This window comes from Protopterus annectens, chromosome 13.part0 (assembly GCF_019279795.1).
Source record: "Protopterus annectens isolate FY-2018-M chromosome 13.part0, PAN1.0, whole genome shotgun sequence".
NCBI lineage: Eukaryota > Metazoa > Chordata > Ceratodontiformes > Protopteridae > Protopterus > Protopterus annectens.
Genome location: NC_056747.1, coordinates 969,918,704 through 969,943,654, shown reverse-complemented (window position 1 = coordinate 969,943,654; position 24,951 = coordinate 969,918,704). Strand labels below are relative to the sequence as shown.

Here is a 24,951-nt window from a genome sequence, read left to right as displayed (position 1 = left end):
GAAAGAAAAATACTCTGGCAGATGACTTAAGCAGATACATTATGGATCCTCACGAGTGGAAATTAAATCCACAAGTATTCAGCATGATAAATCAAAAATGGCGGTGCCCAGACATAGATCTTTTTGCCTCCCCAATTAATTGCCAACTACAAAAATTTTGCACACGGGCTTATCAGACACAAGCATGGAAAGTGGATGCTCTCTCGTTCAGCTGGAAAAGTCTAAAAGTTTATGCCTTCCCACCACTGCCTCTCCTTTCAAAGGTACTCCTAAAAGCCAGACAAGAAAAAACACAGATGATCCTGATTGCCCAAGACTGGCCACGCCAGCACTGGTACCCAATCTTAAAGAACTTAGCTGAAGGCCAACCATGGATTTTACCTCAAACTCCGCACCTTCTGACCCAACAAAACAATAAGATCCTGCACAGTCAGCTCAAAACCTTAAACCTGGCTGCATGCCAGATTCATTACTCAAGCAGACGACACCTTTCTCTAAAACTGTTATGGATGTCATTTTGGAGGCCAGGAGGCCTAGCACCAGGAAATCTTATTCAGAAAAGTGGAAGAGATTCTGTGCCTGGAACCAGGCTCAAAGCTTTGACCCTCTTGTCCCAAATATTCCTTAGATATTACAATACTTAACTGAGATGCTGGACAAAGGACTATCCTTTTCATCCATTAAGATCCACGCCTCTGCCATCTTGGCTCATTACAACACAGATCCTCCTATTTTCTCTCATTGATTGCTAAAACAGTACCTCAGAGGGGCTAAAAACATAAGACCGCCCCGGAGAGCACCAACACCAACTTGGGACCTCAATTTTGTCTTGGAAAAACTAACTTTACCTCCTTTTGAGCCAGCCAATTCAGCAGAATTAAAATGTGTCATAGAAAACTGCTCTGCTTCTGGCAATGACCTCAGCACGAAGAGTCTCAGAGTTACAGGCACTAATGGCAGTGGAGCCTTTCATCATTTTTCACCAAGACAGGGTTTCTTTAAAAACAAGCCCTTCGTTTATGCCTAAGGTGGTATCCAGTGTGGCTCTTAACCAAACTATTCACTCGCCAACTTTTTATCCAAATCCTCAGAATAAAGGGGAGAGACTTCTGCATTCCTTGGACATACACAGACCGTTACGTTTCTACTTGGACAAAACAAAAGCTTTCAGAAAAACTGAGCAGTTGTTTGTAGCATATGCTGCAGGATCACAGGGAAAGGCTATTTCAAAACAGACCATTTCAAAGTGGATAGGACACTGTATCCGGTTCTGCTACACACAGCATGGGAAACCTGTACCATTAGGCAACATTCCACCAGGGCAACAGCCACTTCAACTGCCTACCTTAGAGGAGTACCTACCAAAGATATCTTGGAAGCTGCAACTTGGAGTTAAGTGCACACCTTTACCAAGCATTATCACTTGCCTCTTTATTCTAGATCCAGAGCTGTCTTTGCCACTGCAGTGCTGCAGGGCCTCATAGCCTCCCCAAATCCTCTATAGAACCAGCCACCCTAACTCAGCTTTGGGATTCAACCCAAGTGTAATGACTGCAGCAGTGAAACACTGTGAACACAGTACAGTTTTGTACCTACCATAAATGTAGGTGTTAGTGTCTTCACTGCTGCAGTCCAGGTTACCCACCCGCCATCCCCTCTTTCTTTGCTGGGACTTATCTATACCTTACAACCCTGTACTACCTATGTCGTGTATTTGCTGGTAACTGAAGGTTTTGTTTTTACCTTTATTGTATGTTTTATTAGCAATATGTATTGCCTACCTATTATTTGGGGGCACCTGACATCTGGGGCAAGAAAAACTGAAGAAAATGGCATCGGCTGCATCTTGTATACCCCTGGCGCACTGACGTCAAGGAAGAAGCGACACCAACCGACGCCGGACCAAGACTTTGGAACTCTGGCCGACTGCGGGACCGCCTGACGGCAGGATAACCCAAGTGTAATGACTGCAGCAGTGAAGACACTCTAACATCTACATTTATGGTAGGTACAAAACTGTACTGTCTCCCCCCTAAGGCCAGCCACCCAATAATATGTCATAAGACCTGTGCTACACAAATAGCAGTGTGCTATTGTGACCACTGTATTGGGACATCCAACAAGACCAGTGTGACACAATGACAAAAGACAAATGCAGCCCTGATGTATTGTATGTCCCCTGTATGTGTAAGACAGCAGGGTGTTAATGGCTTGTCATTACCACAGGTCTAAGACAGGCTTACTGCTGTACTCCCTTTTCCTCATACCTCTGTCCCCCCATCTGCATCATTTTGTACACAAAAACAGTTGTATACCTGGTGGAGTGCAGTTATTCCTCTGTTGAAATGTGCTACTACTACTGTTTCGCAGAGGTGTGCTCCGTGTGAGGGAAGTCTCATACAGAATATTTGGCCATAGCCAGCTGCTTGTATTTTAACATGCTTCTCATTAGCAGGTAATTGCCTCTAAACCAGTCTGTGCCTGTGATATGCTAATTGCAGCAAAACAGCTGAGTTGCACCATCATTAGCTAATGACATGCAACCTCTGTGCAATATGCAAGGCCTTCATGTAGAGCAGGGCCCATTTCTTAGCTGTTGAGATGGACATTACTGGGGTGAGGAGACTACATTGTCACAGAGGGAAGGTCTGTAGCAGAAACCTTTACGTAAAGCTTTGTGTACCATACATAGGGGTCCCCTTCAGTTGATCGAACTTTTAAAAGTTTGAAGCTCATATGACCGAGACTATATGATCGAACTTTTAAAAGTTTGAACGGACTGAATGGAGATCCCTGTACAGTGCGGAACGAGAAGATTTCCCATTTCTGCAATGTAGTGCAATTTCTGAGTTGGGATATTTAAGTAGCGGGGGTGGGGGTGAGCCCCCGTGCTACACATGTTTTTTTAAATTCAGTGTTCGAACTTTTCAAATGTTCGATGTAATGGTCTCTACCATATGAGCTTCGAACATTTCAAAGTTCGATCTACTGAAGTTGATCCTAGACATAGACAGTGAGTGTGAACACTTTGGAGGACAGCAAGTAGGTGTATCTGTGTCAGCCTTGTTGTAGAATCAGATCCAGGGTGAAAGTACCATTTACACTTCAGTTATTGAATGTGTTTAAGGTACGTATGTTCGGCAACTGTGTTAGTAACAGAGTATTAGGCAATATATGCTATACGGATATGTGATGTGTGTCCCTATCTGCAGGCCTGTGACTTCCAGCAGTAAAAAGCCGTTATTTACTTTACAGCGTTTTGTGTGGAAAATGAGTGCATAAATCTTTCATTTATTGTTGTCTTCACAATAACTGAAATGCAACACAACACTGAATTTTAACCCAGGACTGTATGTGGCCAAATTTTCTGTATGCAAGGCCTGAACTACTGAGTCACTTCTGCAGTTGGTGTATTTGCAAGATAAATGTGCACACGTACAAATTGTGACATACATTTACTACATCCATCAATATATGCATGTCTTTATATGGATGTAGTTCTGCATCACAGTCCCAGCTGAATATGTATTTTGCCATGACTGCCTTAGCAGGTGACTCTATACATATCGCTGATAAAAGGGCATATTACTTGCTATCACAGGCCTCAGTTACACCCATTGTCATGTCTTTGGCTGTCTAGTGGTGTACTGTTGCACTAGAGTCCAGGGTACACTCCCATTTATTCCATTACTTTTTATTCCAGTTTGCACAGTGCGTTATGGTGCACAGCTCTGCTGAAACACGCCCAATGGCTGTAATTGGCAATTACTATGTTTTGTTTAAACCACTTGTTTTTAAGTAAGAGTTGCTTGGCATGGTGGGTTAATCCAGTGTGCTGCAGGTGTGATGGGGTTCGGGTTTGAAACACGGCAGAGGTGTTTATTTTGTATATATCTTATAATGTTAGAAACACATATAGTCATTATGGCTGTATTTAGCTGAGCTTAGCGAAGCTGCATGGCGCATCGTGTAGTTCTGCACTAAAAAAAATATGAAGAAAAGGGGAGATAAGAAAGTGGTGGAATGGGGGAAAGCAGAAGGAAAAACCTAGTGAAAGGCAGGAAGAGATGTGCAGGAAGGGTGTAGGAAAGAACCATAGCTTTCCATGTTTGGTCCAGCAACAACTGTGCTCTTTGACCGACTTTGTAGATTAATTTGGATTCTCAAACCCCAGAGAGAGGGGCGAGGACAACTTAACAGCATTGTCAAGTCAATTGGACTGAATTACATGTGTCCAGTGGATATGTGTGAGAAATGAAGAGCTATGTATGGGATGATTATTTGGGGGGGGGGGAGCAATGATTTTTTTTTGGGGGGGGGGGGCAGGTGCCCATATTTCATTTTATTATTATTAAGGTGAGTGTGGAATGTTGGGAAGGGACATAGGTACGTGCGGGAAAGCCAAGTTGAATAGGTGAGGGTGCATTTGCAAACAGACAAGACAGCAGATGGGCGGTGTATGATGCATGAGGGGGGTGAACACCCGGGATAGGGAGGGTGTTATGGAATAAGAGTTCCATGTGCCTCCACGGACGGCAGCAGCGCGTGACTCAGATCCCCACCCATGGGACTGTCGACACTGCTCCATCACTGCCCTGAGGGTGGCTGTGGTGGAGGCTGGTCACTAGGGTGAGGCTGCCCCAGGGTGGCCAGCATGCCCTCAATCCAGAGCAGATGGCGGTCATAGCCATGGTGGACTATCCTGTGCACCAAGACTGGCAACTTTGCATACGTGTCAACCCCCCCTTCGCCACCACTTCCAGATGGGGACCGGGCCCCGTCCCCTGGGGCAGTAGTACCCGACGCCGCACTTAGTGCGGGGGCAGCAGAGGGAGCACCACTGGTCTGGGTTCCCAGATGTGCAGGGTCCCAGTGCCCTGGCCATTTAAGGCAAGGTAGGGGGATCAGCTGCAACCAATCTACCTTGATGTTCTGTGGTAAATGATGTATAGCAATAAGTTACGGTTAGTAGTAACCAAACCAGTGTTAGTATTGACAGAATCAAACATAATGTTTATTCATCCAAATACATATTAATGTATATTATGTGCAGTATAACATTAAATCTGAAGTAGTTAACTTCATTTGCTCAGCAACCTGTGGATATCGAATCTGATTCTGATCCCAGCCGGCAGCTTTCCAAGCGAAGCGATCCGAGCTCCAAGCTCCTCCCCCTACCCATACTGCCCTGCCATCTCCCTCTAACAATCAGATCTCGTTTACCACGGCTTCCATAAGCTTCTCTGAACGAGCTCCGAGCGTTGTATTGTAAAGGTAGTATTTAAATCTTGAATTCCTGTCAAATTTTTCTCTAACTTTGTGTATGTGAAGTTCCCCTTATCTTTCTAGCCTTTTTTGGGTAGTTCTTTTAACTTTTTGGTTAAGTTAGATTTATTCCCCTCCCCCCTCTGCGTGTGTGAAGGTGTGTGCTTGTGGGCCTATTTTTCCTTTTCCTCTTCTACAATGGCTGAAGGCCCTAAAGCCATTTTCTCTAAATGTACCGAATGTGGCCATAAGCTGTCCCCAGCGGATAGCCACACTCTCCCCCCCTGTGCCTGGGGGTTGATCACCTCTCCTCAGGCTGCACTGTTTGTGCAGCCTTCAACCCCAGGGCTTTGAAGGGTAGGAGGGCAAAGCTTATTCTGGCAGGCCTTTTGCCCCCGGACTCTGCTTCGTCCTCGGTGGCGCCAGCCGCAGCTGCAGCTGCCCCACCTGCTGCTCCTGATCCCCTGGCCTGGACTCATCCTCCCTCGCTGGCCCAGGAGGAAAGGGACGGCAGAAAAAGGATAGAAAGGATAGGGAGAGAGAAAAGGAAAGGCATCGCAGTCACAAGAGGCGGTCCGACTCGACCCCTTTGGCACCGCCTGCCTCTCCTCTTAAGGTCTCCGGGCCTTCCCCCTCCCGGCTCCGTTCTCCACGTTTCTCCCCGGAGCCGGAGGAGGAGACCCGATCACCCTTGAGGTCATCCAGGCGGCCTTCCCGGCCGGCTTCGGTGGCCTCATCCAGATCCACCAGAAGTTTATTGGACACAGATATGGACCCGGATGATGTGTCAATTTCTCCAGGCCCAGATGCGGATGGGAGTGCTCTTGCCGCCCCCCCCCCTGCTTGGGGGGGGAGCTCGACACCTTTTTTCGCCCCCATTGCTCCTTCTCCGACCCGCTTTCGGGGTTCGGAGCTGTCTGATCCGACTAGCTTCGGAGCCGTGGTAGGGTCGGCGCCGACAGTGCTTCCTACTTTGGCGCAGACTGTACCCTCGAGTCTGTCGGATCTGTTTTCGGATCCGAGCTCTCGGGGCCATGAGCTGAGCGTCGGATCCGGAGGGGTCAGCGGACCTTCGGCTCCGTTGAGGTCGGGGCACACTACCCTTTCAGATCCAGTCGGGTCACCTTCGGCGCCAATCCGCACGTCGGATCCGAGGGGGATGCTTTCGAATCCAAGGGAAAGCAGTTCCCCCTCGGCATTCGACGTCGGGGAGTGGGTCCTATCGAGGGATTCGAGGCCCCAGGCTCTTGCTATGGATCCACCCGCCATTCCCACTCAGACACTACCTTCTTTTATCATCTGGCCCCAGGTACAGCCTCCGCCTACGTCCCAGATTGTTCCCGTAGAGGAACAGGACATTGTTGGTGAGGCCTCTTCGGACAGCCCCCCCAAGGAGGTACCTCACAAACGGAAGTGCAAGAGTCACCCGAGTCCCTCACGGAGGACACAGACTTAGAGGAAGGGGAAGGTTCCCCATGGCCACCCCCCCCCTGAAGACGTCTCCTTCGGAGACATTATGGAAATGTTACGCATTAGAGGGGGGTGGTCTGCTCAAAAACCTTCCTCGGATGAGTGTGTTTCTGGAGACATTTGACGTAGGCCCATCTAACTCTTGGGTGTCCCCTCCCGCCGACCCCCTGGTAGACCTCATAACTACCAGGGAATGGAAGGAGCCAGACACTATCGGTCCAATACCCAAGAGACCAGACTTTAACCTCAGCCCTCCCATGTACAGGACAGTTTGGAGCAAGGGTGCCCCAGTGGATGCCATGATGGTGGCTGCTGCCATTAAAAAGGAATTAGCACAGGAGAGTTCCTCGGTGCATCCTCCAGTCAAGGAATCTTGGATGATGGACCGTTTGGGAAAGCAGATGTTCTCTTCAGCGACCTTCTCTGTAAGGTCACTGAATTATATGGCACATGTGATTCGGCTGCAGCGGGACCTGATTAAAGAGTACACTGGGTCACCCCCAGAGTCCATGCCGGCTGAGGACAAGTGGACCTTCTTGGCTCGAATGGCCACTATCAGGTAAATCACCAACACATCTATGCGGCTTCTCTCCCATGCTACGGAGGGAGCGGCTAGAGCTAGCGGAATGGGCGTCGTCTTACGTAGACAGGCCTGGCTTAGTCTCTGCGATTTTGCGGAACCCTTCAAGGCATCCTTCTCGAATACCCCTTTTGATGGTTCTATGCTCTTTGGCAAAACCGTCTGCGATACGCTCCAGAGCGAGAAAGACGGGACGATGTTTGCCGTCACGGGATCCACTTCTCGGCTCCTCAGAGGTCCTACTCCAGGAACCAAAGAGGACAGAAGAAGATGTCGTTCCAGAAAGCTCAACAATCCCGTTTCGCTCCAGATCCCTCGTCCTTCAGAGGCAGAGGAGGACAGGGTGGACACCGGCCCAGGGGCAGAGGGGGTCCGAAGAATTTTGGGTCGAGAGAACCCTTTTCGTATCGACCCACGCAGCAGCTCTGAGGGGTTGCCTGGCTGCTCCTCTCTGGAGGCAGTCGGGGGGGGCGCTTCTCGGAACACCTAGCGAAATGGGAGTCCATTACGACAGATTGCTGGGTGCTCCGAATCATATCCAGAGGCTATTCAATTCCTTTCCTATCTCACCCTCACAGATCAACAAGACTCCCCGATGTCCCACCCTATCAGAGGGAGGCAGCAGCATCAGAAATTCGAGGGCTGCTAAGAAAAAGAGGTATCCAGCGCATCCCCCCCTGAACAATCCGGATCAGACTTTTACTCCAGGTTTTTTTTGGTGCCAGAAAAGACGGGGGGACTTGTGACCCATTCTCGACCTATCAACACTGAACCTGTCAGTCGCCAAAGAAAAATTCCGGTTAGTCACTATTCAATCCATTCTCCCACTTTTGCAGGAGAACGACTGGATATGCTCAATAGACCTCAAGGATGCGTACTACCACATTCTGATGGACAGACCATCCAGAAGGTTCCTCCGCTTTCGGCTGGGAGCCGGCCATTATCAGTTCAGGGTCCTACCCTTCGGTCTCACCACAGCCGCAGGGTGTTCACCAAGGTCATGGCAGTTGTAGGGGCCCACCTGAGGCTTCAGGGAATACAGGTCTTTCCGTACCTGGACGACTGGCTCCTAACCAACTGCCCCCATCAGGCATCAACTCTGCTCAGGCAGGGACTACGATAAACCACCAGAAATCCTCCCTTCAACCTACTCAAATTTTGGAATTCATAGGGGCCAGGATAGACACTACTCAATCCAGTCTCTTTGACAGCGGACAGACTTCGCAGTCTAAGCCTTCACATTCTAGATCTCTTAGTCGTCAGCTCCCCCAGCGGAACTTGTCCTGAGGGCCCTGGGATCCATGGCAGCGGCCATCAGTCTGTCGCCCTTCGCTCGCCTGAAGATAAGAAACCTTCAGTGGACATTACAAGTTCAATGGTCCATTCTTTTTTGCCCCCTGTCTACACCTATTCCCCTCAGCAGGATTTGCAGGGAGTCGCTTCTTTGGTGGCTCTGCTCCAGAGATCTTCAAGAAGGCCGCCCATTTGTTATACCCCCCTCCCCAAGTCACAGTGACCACGGACACATCTCTCCTCGGGTTGGGGGGGGCATTGCATGGGCAGATCCGTCCAAGGCATGTGGACTTTCACAGAGACCTCACTGCATATCATTGTCCTGGAGATGAGGGCGGTGCTTCTAGCGTTGCAGACTCTCCATCCCCTCCTCCCTCCAGAAACTATTGCACTTCAAACAGACAACATGTCGGTGGTCTGGTGTATAAACAGGGGGAACCAGATCCTATCCACTTTGCAGGGAGGCAATGAGAGTATGGGAATGGGCAATATCCACCAACCGCTTTCTCATAGCAATGCACATCCCGGGTTGGTCAAACATCTTGGCAGACAGGTTGAGTCGAAAGATCCTCTCACCTTACGAGTGGTCTCTGAACCCAGCAGTAGCGAAACAAATCTTCCTCCAATGGGGTCAACCTTGCTGCGATCTCTTCGCCTCGCCTTCGAACACAAAGTGCAGTGAGTTCATCGCTCTGATTCCCCCACCAGGGGAAGCCCCCAGAGATGCTCTAGTTCATGCTTGGCCATCCGGTCTTCTGTATGCTTATCCTCCTCCTTCCATTGATGACAAAATTCTTGCAGAAAGCTCGTCGGTTGGGGAGCAGAGTTATCCTCATAGCCCCATTCTGGCCTCGTCAAACCTGGTTCCCTTACCTGCGGTCTCATCTAGTACATCCGCCCTGGATTTTAGATCCCAATCCAGATCTGATCTCTCATCCTTTAGGATTGAAGACCCTCGATCTGGACCCCACCCCAAACTCTCAGCTTGGTTGATCCAGTTCCCTTAATGGCTAGGACTCCCGGTATATCTTCTTCGGTTAAGGCCATCCTGGTGGCCGCCCGTAAACCGTCTACCAGGAAAATCTACAAGAGTAAATGGAAATGTTTCTCTGTCTGGGCCGAGCACAGCAACTTAGACCCCTTCACAGCTCCTATCCCAGCAGTTCTAGACTTTCTTTCGCATATCTTTGATCAAGGAGCTAGTGTTTCTACTATTAAAGTTCAGTTGGCAGCTATTTCCCACTACCACATTGGAAACAGTTCAGGGCCTCTACCTCCAAGATGTGCAAAACATTCATGAAAGGAACCTTTTTAAGACCCCCTATTAAAGATGCAGTGCCTCCATGGGATCTTACCCTAGTTCTTCAAGCTCTGACTGGGCCGCCTTTTGAACCCGCGGCTTCAGTCTACTTAAAATATGTATCCTGGAAGACGGCCTTCCTGATTGCCATTACTTCTGCCAGAAGGATATCGGAGCTTCATGCTCTTTGCAGTAAACCTCCCTACATCATCTTTCATAAAGACAGGGTCTCCCTCCGGACTAATAACTCTCTTCTGCCCAAAGTGGCTTCACAAGCCAACATCAACCGGTCCATCAATCTACCTGTCTTCTTTCCGAATTTCCAAAACAAAGGAGAATACAGACTTCATTGTCTGGATGTTCATAGACAGTTACATTTTTACTTAAACAGAACAGCAGATCTTCGAAAATCTGATCAACTTTTTGTTTCCTTTGCAAAATCCTGTCTGGGGAAGCCAGTCACTAAAGTAACCTTAGCTAGATGGATTTCCCAGTGCATTCTCCTAGCATACAAAAGTTCAGGTCGTCCTGAGCCGCTGAGTGTGCGAGCCCATTCTAACCGATCTATGGCCACTTCTGCTGCTTTCTGGTCAAGGGTTTCTTTGGATGACATTTGCTCAGCAGCTATTTGGGCTTCCTCTCATACCTTTATTACACACTATAAATTGGATTTAATATCCAGAGGACGTTCATCGTTTGGCTCCACAGTGCTCTGGAATATCCTTACATAAGGGCCTCCCAAGTTGCTGGTAGCTGGGGACTCTGTCCCACAGGTTTCTGAGCAAATGAAGTTAACTACTTCAGATAAAGAAGTTATGTACTCACCATAACGTTCCATCTGAGTAGGTAACTTCATTTGTCTGCAACCGACCCGCCCTCCATCCCCTGGACCCTTAGTTCATTATCAAAGAATCAGGATATGTCTTCATTCAGTTGACATCACTGGAACGTATCGTAACCATTTCTAGGTTATAGATTTTCCTATTGCCTTTTTTGCTTGCAAACTCGATCTGAGGGTTAGAGGGAGATGGCAGGGCGTTATGGGTAGGGGGAGGAGCTTGGAGCTTGGATCTGTTAGCTTGGAAAGCTGCCGGCTCTGATCCGAATCGGATCCAATACCCACAGGTTGCAGACAAATGAAGTTACATACTCAGATGGAATGTTATGGTGAGTACATAACTTCGTAACGTAATCAGTACGGTAACAGCATGATAATACAAAGTAAACCATAGGACCAGCAAAGCAGTTTAACAAATATATTAGTAGTGCATCGTAATAAAACATCACAGTAATCAAACCTAATTTTCCAATATGTAGTTAAACAAAATATGTTGATATGAAATCATAGTAAAACATCAACAGTGAAACATTTTTCCAAAATAAACACGGTATATTAATATTAAGTCATAATAATAATAAACAGTTATAAATAAATGAAGATAAGGGGTGGGGAGGGAGAAAAATTACATTACCGACATTGCAGATTATATCCCTGAAAACACTGAAATATATACTCTACAGGTGTGTAGTGTCGGGTTTGAGTACAGTGACTACAATTCTCCTGTATCTGATGTAGCACATACAAATATGTCAAGCTGTTGGCATGGGTCAGTATTGGCCAATCAGTAACAAATGCAGGTACACCACTACACAGAACAGTTCCACATAATGTGAACTTGTATAACTACCCAGGTGGTCTGTAAATGGTAATGCATTGCATTCCAGGTAATAATTTATCTGCTAATCATGTGACAGACGAATTAGGCAGTTATAATTACATTACGAGAAATTGTGACACTTGAGAGGCATGTTTGTGTACAGTAAGTAAACTAGACATTGTGACTCAACACTGCTGATGAACACATTCTTGGTATTGATAGTAACAACATTCTGTCGAACTAAACACTACCTGCTCATAATATGGGCTACCCCACCCATGTATTTGTTGTGTTCCTGGTGAGAGACAAAGTGTGAGCAATTACATGAATGGTACTGAAAATGTAATGCTACATACCACTGGAGTCGAACCCAGGATGGTGTGTGTGGCAAAATGTAGTGTGTACAAAGCATTTAACAGACTGAGCTACCGAGTCAGTGCTTTTTATTGAGTGACTGATACTTGCCTGGAGATCACCTGGAACTGTGCTCTGAATTGAGCAATACAAGTTACAGGACATTCCTCTGGCATTCTAGTACTATTATGTTATACTAGACTGCAGTGACAGTAGAACATACATGCATGGAATACAACCATACTGCATATATGAAAAAAGCTGTAGTTTAGAATACAAAATGCTAGTGAACACTCAATATCTGCCCATGGACTGGGCTACCTCACCCATATACCTTTATTACCTAATGTCTGAGGAAGAGAGCATTATGTGACGGATATTGGCCTGGAGATGGACTTTAACACTATGAGTTGAGTATTACAGTTTGCAGGCCATTAGATTTGCTTGGCTACAGCTGTTACACTGTTACACTTGACTACAGCAACCTTACCATAGACAGTCAATGTGTACAGCTCAATTGCAGTGGTTTTGACAACACAATCCTGCTGAACAACATTTTGCTTACTGCTATTGGTATTGTTAATGCTTTACTGAAGTACAGTTCTTATTGTTCATTTATTGCTCTACAGGTCTAATTGCCCATTTATTGCTCTACGTGCCCATTTATTGCGCTGCAATTTTTCTTGTGTATAACTTCATTGCAGTAAATGCTCTACTCTTCTTGCTTATTGCATTCCAGTTGGCATACTAAATCCGTACTTACCACACTCGTGGCGCAGCTTGGCCAGGCGTCCCACATGGGACTCGACATTGTGAGCCCTCTCAGCTGCACCTGCTGGGAGAGAAGCACACCATTATGTATACCAGTTTTGCAGGCATTCAGCTTGCATTTTCATTCCAAAAGGGAAGACCTACTTGCATACTTGTGGAGCATTCCCAGCTCGAGCCTCCTGGACCCAAGTGTCCAGGGTTCCACTCTTTCTCCCTTTCAGGTAGTCAAAATGGTGACAACACTGCTCACCTGTGAGGGGGATATCAGTAACACTGGTGAGTTCCCTGGCCAAAAGGTCCCAGGCCTCCGCCTTACACTCTGAGCCCTGGAATCCACCCTGAATAAGTTGGGGTTCATGGTTTTTAACAAGGAGCACGACCCTGACACTGGACGTCTGAGTGCCCCACCTCTGCGCCCAAAAGCACACACCTTCGTCAACACCACCAGCCATACCAACAATTGATTGAACTCCAATGGCTGTTGCAGAATTCCCGCCTATTGGGCTTTAATATAGCCTGTTTTCAAGCCCTTACATCTCATTGAGCAGCGGGCAAACCAGCTAAATGATGCCAGGCAGCGCAAAGACTCTTGAACAGTTGTTTTAGCGAGCCTTAGCACTGCGCAAACATTGGTAGCCGTTAGCACGTTTATGCAGTGCTTAGCATAGTGCAGCAGTGCCAAAATTCACAATAGTTTAAAGTAATTAAAGAAATATAGGACATTCATTTACAGATACATTCAGCTTGTTATGAACTTGAGCTAGTACGTACTACACATAAGACTGTAACTACCCATGTTGCTAGTTGGATGTTAAAAACAGAGTATACCTTCACATATACTACTAGACTACCTGTTAGCATTGCTGAGTGCCGCTCAAACGTGCTTAAACACGTATATAAATAAACAATTGGTTACATCCGGTTTCTATTTTTAGATGTCTGCCAAGTGTCAGCTGTCTGTATGTGATCACAGCTTGACATTGCAGCACTCCACTCTGCTCAAACATGCAGTAAAAAAAATACAAAAAACATAACACATCATAAAAATGACTTGTTATACAAGTGACACACTTCACAACATTACAGCAGTTGCGGAGAGCATTACATGGAACCTCACACTCATCTGCAGTCACGGGCATCTGCTACACCTCTGCTGACACTGATTCAATATCTATGTTCCTTGACTGTCCCTCAGTAACACGCCATCATTCATATGCATGGTGCGCTGCTGAGGAGGAACCGTGGTCGTTTACACCGGTACATTCCGTGTAGGCTCTACACTGTGCCTACACAGATTTTATTAAATCCTGTGGATATTCTTAATAGAGCATTAAAAATGGAGTATGTTGTGGATACCTGTAAAGGTGTGTGTTGGCTGCTACATAGCTGTGGTGGATTTGCTTTTATACAGGAAGAGGTCCTAAGGCAAAGAATGATGGCTGTGTTCTGCGAACAGTAATACAGTTGTATAGGATTCAGTTTTAGTTTCCACTTTTGAAACTTTTCTACAAGAAATGAAAGTAAGAGTGACATTGAAGAAAGCAGAAATGGCATGACTGGCTTTAGTATGGAAGTTGTCTTTTAGTGTATACCATTAATATGTAAATTTGGATATAAAATCATGCCAAAAGGGGATGTTTATTTACAGACTGTAGTATAGAAAAGCTGTTGCAGTTGTATAAGAATTGTCACTTCACAGTGGTTGTAAATGTAAAATCAAAAACTCATTAAAAAGCTAATGCACCCAACACATTCTTTGTGGTGTAGTGTGTTTAATATATAAAATGGCAAGTGCTTTTGTTCAAGTGGTAAACATTAGAAACACAGACGTGTCTTGGCAACACAAACTTCAACACATGTCATGCATATTCATTGTATTTAACAAATGATTACTTTTCAGTACAAAAGTTTGCATTCCATTTAGTCCACTAAGAGTTGGATGATTGAGATGGGATGCTAAAGAATTAATTTTGAATTAAAATTGTCTAGGGACAGGTTTTGCTGGAATTAAGCCATTAATTTTAAGCTATATGAAATGGAAACTTTGAAGCATTAATTTAAATGTTTTGTCAATCAGTATGTTTAGATTTGTATTTCTTATGGGTTTTATATATGTTTAGTTTTGTTTGCAATTTTAAATGTTTTAACTATTTCAATATGTTTTATATGTGTTGATTTTTTAGTGCTCAATTCATGTCACATTACTTTGTTCCTTTTTAAGCTTGCATGACCAGAGTTTTCACTTTTGGCTTACAGAAGCATTACCACTTGTAGAACAAAAGTGCATGCAATTTTATGTATTAGAACCCCTTGTACCAAGAAGGTGTTGGGTGTGTGTGTTTTGGGTTTCGAGTTCTACTGTAGGATAAAGTGGTTGTAGGTTACTTTAATACACAAATTCCAGCTTAAGTAATTGAAAGGGTGAACTTGAAAATATCTCTTATGGGGTATGTTAAAGTACTACTAGAAATGTGAAGGATAAAGTAAAGTAATGCAGCTCTTGGAATTGTTGGAAGAGTAGAGTGTGCAGAAGTTGTGATAAGTGGATTGTTTATTTATTTCAGTAAGTAAGTGTGTGATTGTGGAACAGGCTCCCCATCAACATAAAACAAAAGTTCATCTCTGTCCATTTTTAAGTGGAGCTTAGGTCTGTGGGTGGGAAATAGAAAATTTAACCCAGGACTATCCCTTTTACTACCAACGGACAGATGTAGCTCCTGAATGCTTTATCCCATGCATGGGTCCCCTCAAGTTGTCTATGATATGATTCCAGTTATTCTCATGAGGGTCAATATATAATCATCGACCGTGGGAGGGCAGGGCCATTTTTTTTTTTGTGCTCATTGCACTCTGTTTTTAAAACCTGACCAGGAAGAACCCTCACCTACTTGGTCTCATCTTTCTTGCTCTAGTAAGTGACCACGGAATAGTAATTCTTTAGATCACTCAGGAAAATATAGTGAAATTAGTAAAGCACTGTTTTTCTGCATCTGTGTGAATCTATTCATCTGCGTTATTTTAATATTTCCTGTGATTGAAACTCTGGAATTTACTGTAAATACATATTTATTTAGTATGTTCATGTTCATTTCTTTATTAAATGTATTTAAAATTTTCATTATGGGTGGTCTTTTAGAGAATATTTTAATCTCAGAGTACTTAAAATTATTTGGTGATTGCTCTGGACCGTCCTGAAAGCCTTGATCAAAGTACCATTTGTATTAATATTAATTTCACTCAGTATAGTTGGGTACAGTTGCAAGAGCCGTAGAGTAGCTGGCTTTGGAGTGTCTCGTGGTGGTGTTATAGTCTGGGCAGAAGGGGGGTATAGCTAATAAATCTGTGCCAGCCTTTTCCAGTTAGAGATTTGTGTGGGGGTGTGAAAATAAATCTGTGTGTCAGCTGTTTGGAGCAGGGACATGAAGCACTGGATGTTCATCGTGTTTCACTGTTGCAGTCATAACTGTAGGGTGCTCCTGCCGGCAGGCAGCCCGAGGTCGGCCAGAATCCCAAAGTCTGGGTCCAGCGTCGGCTGTACAATCCAGTACCCTGACGTCAGTACGCTCTGGTACATAACCCTCAGCCGACGCCATCTTCTCCAGTCTTTCTTGCCGTGTGGTGGAAAGCAGCTCGCAAGTCGTTGGTTGGCGATTTTCGAACAGCGTTTTTGGTTGTAGTCGGTCCGAAGTTCGTTCTTCTCTTCTCAAAGCTAAGTACCCCATTGGGGAATCTTTTTCTTGTTCCTCCGATGTCAGAAAAAGTTAATAATTGTATTACGTGTGGGAAACAAATACCTCATAAAGATTTCCACTCTTACTGTCTTCCTTGCTTAGGCCCTGACCACGACGTTTCTTGTTGTCGGTTCTGTGCCAGGTTTAATTCTCGTACTATCAAACGTAGGTACGACTGGGCTCTGAATTACTTTGGCAGACACTTCAATTATAGAATGTCGTCGGATACTACCGGAATTCAAAAGAAGCGCAAAGACAAGGACAGGCCTCCGAGGTCCAAACAGGACTCGTTGCAGCTGGAGCCGGCGTCCGGTTCGGCTGTCGTCAGTGAGGCGCTTTTGCAGCCCCTGTCGTCCGCCACTTCTGAACCGATGGCCGATACGGACTCCCATGGGGAGCCATCAAGGCCTTCTATTTTATCTGCTGCAGGACCTTCGGACGTCGCTCCCTCGGATGGGTCCGGAACCGCTGTGCAGGTACCGGCTTCTGAGGGGGTATTCAGGCCTACTCACATCACTATTTCAAAGGCAAAGACAAAGACTCCTGTTAGGTCCAAAGCTCCTGCTCAAGCTACTGCTGAATCTACTCCTAGGACACAGAAGCAATTGTTAAGGATGGCTGAAGATTTGCTTTCTATGATTAGGGGTTCTCACCCCCCCCTGAAAAAAGGCCTCGACAGGATGTTCCTGTGGATTCCTCTGACCAGGCTTCTATATCTTCTGTCTCTTCCTCTGATCAGGAATATTCTTTTCCTCCTTATGAGGATTCGGATGCTGAGGACTCCTTGCCCTCTGCTTCTCCGCCTGAAGATTTTTCTTTTGGGGAAACCTTACATGAGATGAGGGAACATTTTCATTGGGAAGGTCAGGATTATTCTGCTTCCAAGAAGAGGCTTAGAGAATACCTCCTTCTTCCTCAACATAGGCCTTTGGCTATCCCTCCTGTTCTTGACATTGTGGATGATGCTTTTTCTGAGGCTAATTTGAATCCTGATTCCATGCCTCCTGCTCCCTCTAAGCCTGATAGGTTTTATAGGGTTCCTGAGTCTCATTTGTTCTTGTTTAAGAATCCTTCTGCAGATCCTGAAACTATATCTCAGGGTTCTAAGGCTGCTAAAGTTGCTACTTCTAAGAATCCTATTCCCTCTGAGAAGGATTCTCGTGCCTTAGACAGGTGGGGCAAAAAGGTATATACTTCTGCTACCCTTTCTGTTAGGGCTTTAAATTGCCAGTTTCATATGTTTAAGTATCAGAAATTTCTTTTGTCTGTTTTAAAGCAAAAGCTTGCCTCTCTTCCTGCATGTGCAGAAGATAAGGAACTACAGGATGTATTGCATGCAACTGAACAACTGAACAAACATAGCTTGCATTGTGGTTTTGATGCTTTGGATGCTTCTTGCAGGGCCGCAGCCTCTGTGGTACTGTTATCAGGCGACATGCTTGGCTTCGTGAACAAAGTTTACCTGAACAGGTTAAGGCTAAATTATTAGATGCCCCTGTTCAGCATGATGTTCTTTTTGGATCTAAGGCTGAGGAAGTTATTAAAAAGATGGAAGAAAAGGCAAAATCTATGCAAACTGTGAAAGATTTCTTGCAAGTTCAGCCTCCTAGATTTTTCAGGAATTGGCCCTCCAAAAATTGGTCCTTTCCCACGTCTGACAGGCCTCAAAGGGGAAGATATAGACGCTCCAGAGGTCGTGGCCAAGCTCAGGCCTCCTACAGATCGAGACAATGGACTGCTTCTTCACCTAGAAGGGGAGAAGACAGATCCCAATCTCAAAGAAAGCAAACTCAATGACTCTCTCGGTTGGGCTACAGGACCTCTTTACCTGGATGCCCCTCTTGGAGGAAAACTTTCTCTTTTTTACAGAAATTGGACTCGTATTACCCAGGACAAATGGGTATTGGACGTGATTTTAAACGGCTACAAATTCCACTTTCATACCTTGCCAAGGGCTTTCGGTTGGCCAGATCTGCCAAAACATCAATGGTCAGAGGCCTTAAATCAAGTGGATGCTCTTCTGGCCATGAGGGCCATAGAGCCTGTTCCACTCTCAGAGATGGGAAAAGGTTTTTATTCAAGACTGTTTCTGGTTCCAAGAAAACAAAGCTCATGGAGACCCATTCTGGACCTTTCTGTGTTAAACACCTTTTTGGAAATTCCAAAATTCAAGATGCTTACTCTGCAGCAGCTGATTCCAATGCTCTCTCAGGATGCCTGGATGGTGACATTGGACCTAAAGGAAGCTTATTTACACATTCCCATCAGGCAGGAACGCAGGAAATTCCTCAGGTTCAAGGCAGGTTTGAGACACTTTCAATTCTCTGTACTGCCCTTTCGTTTATCTACTGCGCCCAGAGTCTTTACCAAGTGCCTGGCCCCAGTAGTGGCTTATTGCAGACTCCAGGGGATTCAGATTTACCCCTATTTGGACGACTGCCTTATTCAGTCAGACAGCAAGGATCTTTTACTTCAACATCTGGATTTTGTTCAACGTCTCCTCCTCCTACTGGGATTTTCAGTGAACACAAAAAAGTCACATTTGATCCCTTCTCAACAAATGGTATTTCAGGGAGCCCTCTTAAATACAACCTTACAAAGGGCCTTCCTCACTACAGAAAAACAAATACAGCTGGCTTCAATTTTCAAGACTTTGGCAACTCTTCCTCAGCTCACTGCAAGGAAATTCCTGCAGGCACTGGGCTACATGGCTTCCTGCATTCTGTTGATTCCAAATGCAAGGTTTCATATGAGGAAGCTTCAATGGTATCTGAAAAGCGTATGGTCGCAGCATTACCACGATCTGGACACTCTGATTCCTCTGATCCCCTGCCTCCAGAAGGAGTTCCTTTGGTGGTCCAGGGTGTGTGCTTTAAACGAAGGAAAGCCTTTCCGTCTTCCTCAACCTTCTCAAATCATAACCACGGACGCCTCGGACTATGCTTGGGGAGCACATTTTCTAGGCAATTGCCAGCAGGGAACCTGGACAAAGGATCATCTTCACTGGCACATCAATCTGAAGGAAATGTTGGCAGTTCAAAATGCTCTTCTAGCCTTCAAGTACCTTTTGCATCCAGGACCTCTTTTGATTTGCACAGACAACACCACAGTCATGTGGTACATAAACAAGCAGGGGGGTTCTCATTCGTACCCCCTTTGCAGACTAGCTATGGCTTTATGGGACACAGCTCTAAATCTGAATCTACATCTCCAGGCCCAATTCATACCAGGAGAACAGAATCTCTTAGCAGACAGCCTGAGCAGAAACATTTTAGATCCTCGCGAATGGATGCTGGACACCAACTTATTCAACAGGATTACTGCAGTTTGGGGATGCCCCCAGATAGATCTGTTTGCATCCCATCTCAATCATCAGCTGCCTCTCTTTTGCACCAGGTCATTCCACAAAACAGCTTGGAAAGTGGATGCCCTGTCCTTCAGCTGGAGAAACCTTTCGGGATATGCCTTCCCTCCTCTTCCTCTACTTCCTCGGGTATTACTAAAGATAAAACAGGACAAGCCCAAGTTCCTCATCTTGGTTGCTCCAAATTGGCCTCGACAGTTTTGGTATCCAACTTTAAAGCACCTGTTCTTGGAGCCTCCTTGGATTCTTCCTCTGAACCCTTCTCTTCTGTCCCAGCATCAGGGTCAGTTGCTACATTCCAATCTCAAGACCCTTTGCCTGGCAGCTTGGCTCTTCAAAGGAATTTGATTTCTTCTAGTCTTCCCAAACAAGTTTTGGATGTTCTTTTGGAAGCTAGACGGCCTAGCACTAGGAAATCCTATGCCTCTAAATGGAAGAGATTTTGCATTGGATGCAGGACCGAGGCTTGGACCCTCTGGTACCTGATCTCTCTTCTATTTTGTTTTACCTCTCGGATCTTTTGTCTAATGGACTTTCCTTTTCTTCCATTAAGATTCATGCTTCTGCTATTTCTGCTCATTTCAATACTGATCCCCCTGTTTTTTCTCATCCTTTGGTGAGACAATTCTTGAGAAGGGGCTAAGAATTTAAGGCCTCCCAGGACCCCTCCTGTTCCTGCTTGGGATCTTAATTATGTTTTAGAAAAACTTACTTTGCCTCCTTTTGAGCCTGCTGCATCTTCAGATATTAAGTTTTTATCTTGGAAGACAGTTCTTTTGTTAGCTTTGACTTCTGCCAGAAGGGTCTGTTGCAAGCTCTCATGGCTGTAGAACCATACCTTATTTTCCACCAGGACAGAGTATCCTTGAGGATCAATCCTACTTTCATGCCTAAGGTGATTTCGAAAGTGGCTTTGAATCAAACAATTCACCTTCCTACCTTCTTTCCTAATCCTCAGAATAAAGGGGAAAGGATTTTGCATTCCTTGGGCGTGCACAGACAGTTACGATTTTATTTGGACAAGACTAGAGTTCAGAAAATCAAACCAATTGTTTGTTTCTTTTGCCTCCAGTTCTCTTGGAAAGGCTATTTCCAAACAAACTATTTCCAAATGGATTTCTTATGGAATAAGGTTTTGTTACACTCATCATGGGAAACAATTTCCAGGTACTGTGAGAAGTCATTCTACTAGAGCAGCTGCTACTTCTACAGCTTTTCTCAGAGGAGTTCCTACCAAGGATATCTTGGAAGCTGCCACTTGGAGTTCTGTGCATACTTTTTCCAAGCACTACAATCTCCCTTTGTATTCTAAGACCAGGGCAGGCTTTGCCTCTGCTGTTTTGCAGGGTCTTCTTGCTGCCCCTTCTGTCTAAACCTCCTCCCTTTTTCACTGCTTTGGGATTCCACCCTACAGTTATGACTGCAACAGTGAAACACGATGAACATAGTACAGTTGTGTACACCTACCATAAATGTAGATGTTCGAGTGTCTTCACTGTTGCAGTCGGTGTTTCCCTCCCTCCTATCCCCTCTTTTTCTCTTTTGTGGTGTATTTGTGTTTCCTAGTGGGATTCATTTATGATCTATTGGGGACTTCTGACATCTAGGGCAAGAAAGGCTGGAGAAGATGGCGTCGGCTGAGGGTTATGTACCAGAGAGTACTGACGTCAGTGTACTGGATTGTACAGCCGACGCCGGACCCAGACTTTGGGATTCTGGCCGACCTCGGGCTGCCTGCCGGCAGGAGCACCCTACAGTTATGACTGCAACAGTGAAGACACTCTAACATCTACATTTATGGTAGGTGTACACAACTGTACTTTTCACAGAGTGGGTGCCGGAGAACTTGGCTTGGATACTCAGCTGAGGTCTCAACTCTATAGCTATGCCAGTGGGGGAGTCTTATTAGGGACATGGAGGGAGACAGAGAAATCCAGACCCCGGACTTGGTATGTTCCTTGAGCGCTCTTAAAGCGAAATTGTGCTTGATGCAGAGAGCTGCATCTGAAAGTACTGGGTGTATATATTTTTGTTCCAAGTGAATGTTCCTCTCCAGTGTCAGTGGTGAGGATTCAGGCTTCTTAAATTACTGGCCAAAAATATATATATTTATTTATTTATTCTCTGCAGTATTAATGTCACTATATAATTTTGTGTATTTAGTAGCCTTTTGTAATCTATTAGACAACAGAATGTCCTGGTTGGGGGAGATACATGCTCATGTTTTTTTTTTCTTTTCTGTTTTTTTGTGCTCAATTTGGTTTAGCGGAAAACTACTCTACTTTTGTGCTTTATCATAAAACTAAAAAGCTTTTCACAGTACAGTTAAATCTTATTGTAGACATAGCAACTAAACTGTGTTTGTATTAAGAATTCAAAATTGAAGGGTCTAGCAGGCTTATACACCACCACCAAAGCTGATGTTTATTATGAGTTTCTCATAGCAACTCTGCTCATTCCCCTGGACTAACACTTCATATTTGAAAGTATTAATGCACTGCCATGCATCTTTGTATGCCATTCTGTCCCTTTTTACTTTGTTACGTTATCACTTCACTGTCCAAAAAGTAAGTGCCTTTAAGTAGTATTGCTCCCTGCTATTCCGACAGATTTTTTTCTTCAGCAACAAATTTTTCCTGATGTTGTTTTTTATAACTTTTTAGTGACCTTATCAGAGCAATATACTCAACCTATACATTTGTTGGTTGTAACTAGCAGTGAAGACCACAGAAGGTTTACTTTCCTCTGTTGTTCAGGCCAGTCAAATTAATTTCAAAACCATTGCAAGCTTTGAATAGACAAAAAAATGTGTAGGTGGGCCTGTATGATGTGTGGTTTCTGGGGATTAAACTTGGGGGTATTATAGTGAGTGAAAAAAATGCAGAATGAGAGTAATTGTTGGAATGCGGAATTGCCATTTATGCTGTTTTGTCACTGACTTAGAGTAATCCAGGTTACACTGGGGAATTATTTAGGTTCACGTAATTTGTAATAGCTGACTTTTGTTAATTGGTTGGGTTTAGAGTATTTGCGGGCTCCAGATGAATGTATTTGTGATTAGTTAAAACTCATCTCATCTCCCCTGAGCTCTGAAGTTTGAGGAGGCTACAGTTTGAAATGTTTGATAACAGTTTATTTGCTCCAGAGTACTAGAAATCCATCACTGTGTCTATCAAAATTGATAAAATAAAGCATTGGTGTGTTTTATCCAACAAGATTTTTTTCTCAGTTTCTGTTAAAATATTTTAGATGAACTTTTTGAATGGAATGTTTTTGCGCATGCTCAGTTTTGAGAGTGCTTCATTTTCTCTTGAAAACCCCTTCATGGCAGTTTTTTCTGACCACTGAATAATTTTTTTTTAGTTACATGGACACGGAACAATACGATGAAGCAGTAAGAGACTATGAGAAAGTTTACCAGACAGAAAAAACAAAAGGTAAAAACACCAAACTAAAACTGACTTATTTAATTGCAGATAATATTGTGGACAAATGAAAGCACAACGTATGGGCCTCATGACCTGTTTTAGTGTACTTGTGGAACAGCTAGCACTTTTTAGCATCTTACTCTACAGCTTCTGATACCATTCCCACATTGCTCTGTTTGGTGAAGCCACAATGTTTTCACTGTATTGTCTTCGGTTAATGGTATGTTTCCTTGACTTGGTAGATCTGTGAATAAACTGCTGGACTGTCTCTGGATCCTATCCTTTATGAGCATATTGCTGTATTTGTCCACTTTACCTCCCTCCTCCTCCCCCCCCCCATAAGAAATTTACTCTCTCTGCAGCCTATTGTCTTAGAGGTTTATCCATCAACCAGTCTCTGGGTCTTCATGGCCAATCTGTGTTGCACTCCCTGCAGCATTCATTTCTTTTTTGGGGGTATCTCTACTTACACTGCTGTGCACAGTGTTCTAAATGTGACCTGATGAGTTTTGAAGTAGAACTGCCTCCTTTCATTTGGAAGGAATCCAGTCATTGTACATCTCAGAATCTGCTGTGCATTTTTTGCTCAATAGTTTTTTCATGCAACTGACCATCAGATGACCCCAGTGCCTTTTTTTTCCCACTAGGGCCGTGTACCCTTTCCTATGCTCTCAAATATTCTGTGAAATGGATTGGAACCAGTAAAGATACCGACTCATCCCAGCACTCAGTCATATTGCTATTGTAAGTTTTTTGTATTTAAACCCTTTCCTTACATGTGATGAGCAGTGGGCAATGCAACTCTCACTTCCACAAAGTGCTCATGTCACAAGCCAGTCCACGCAGCCAAAGAAGCATGCGTCAGTATTTTCCCCAGTCTGCACTGGGGAAATCATAACGCACTGTGTGTGCTTATGGACTAATACCCCTCCCCTCCCCTCCTGTCCTCTAGGATGGTGCATGCTGCCAGCACCTCAGATGCTTGGGCCACTAATCAGATCCAGTTGCCTGGGCCATTATCAGAGATTTATCCCTCTTTGGTGTGGTGCTGGCTTACCTTGGAATTTTTTTTTTTTAACCTCTGCATACCATGATGAGCTGAGAGCATTCCATGTTATGAGTGCACCCCCCCTTTCCTCTTTTTCTGTGACTGCAGTATGATTAACCTCCAGGTTCATGGACCCTTTCATGGTTCTTTGTTCCAAGAATGTTTTAGCATTGTTCCCTAGCTGTCATTCTTTGATTATTCTTGATGTATAGTCGTGTGGCATTTCAGAGCCAGTTGTATTTCTAAATAACTTCAAGCTGCTAGCATAGCTGGAAGTTACTGATTCAGTATTGCTGGCAGAATTCGGTTGAAGAGGAGCGCAATGAGAGTCACAATTTCAGCATGTTTATATTTAGGTTCTATATTTAGTCCAGGTTGTTATTTCCTGGGTCTCTATCAGTTAATTCCATGTCTATGTTGGCGGACTGTGCTACTTAACAGTAGTAACATGGTGCATGTTGAATTCAGCAAACTTCATAGATCGGATTGTGAAGTTTTCTCACAGCCTACATTTAGATTTGTTATAGAACCCTAATCTCATGCATTTAGTTGTCAAGACAGAATAGTCTTAATCACTGAAATCTTGTTTTGATGGAGTAAACATGAGTATAATAGATTTTTATCTCATAAAAAATAGAACAGGGAATGAAAAAAAAAATTACTAGCATTTAATCTTGCACAGACCTTGA

At 44.7% G+C, this 24,951-nt stretch overlaps 1 protein-coding gene across 1 annotated transcript in view; it reads left to right on the top strand.

Annotated features, from left to right (window-relative positions):
• Positions 1 to 24,951, top strand: part of DNAJC7 (DnaJ heat shock protein family (Hsp40) member C7) — a gene marked incomplete at its 5' end in the record, with an annotated part of 1,180,673 nt that overhangs the window by 681,369 nt on the left and 474,353 nt on the right. Inside the window, 1 exon segment of the mRNA XM_044054736.1 lies at positions 23,150 to 23,223. Coding sequence (XP_043910671.1) covers positions 23,150 to 23,223 — 74 coding nt within the window.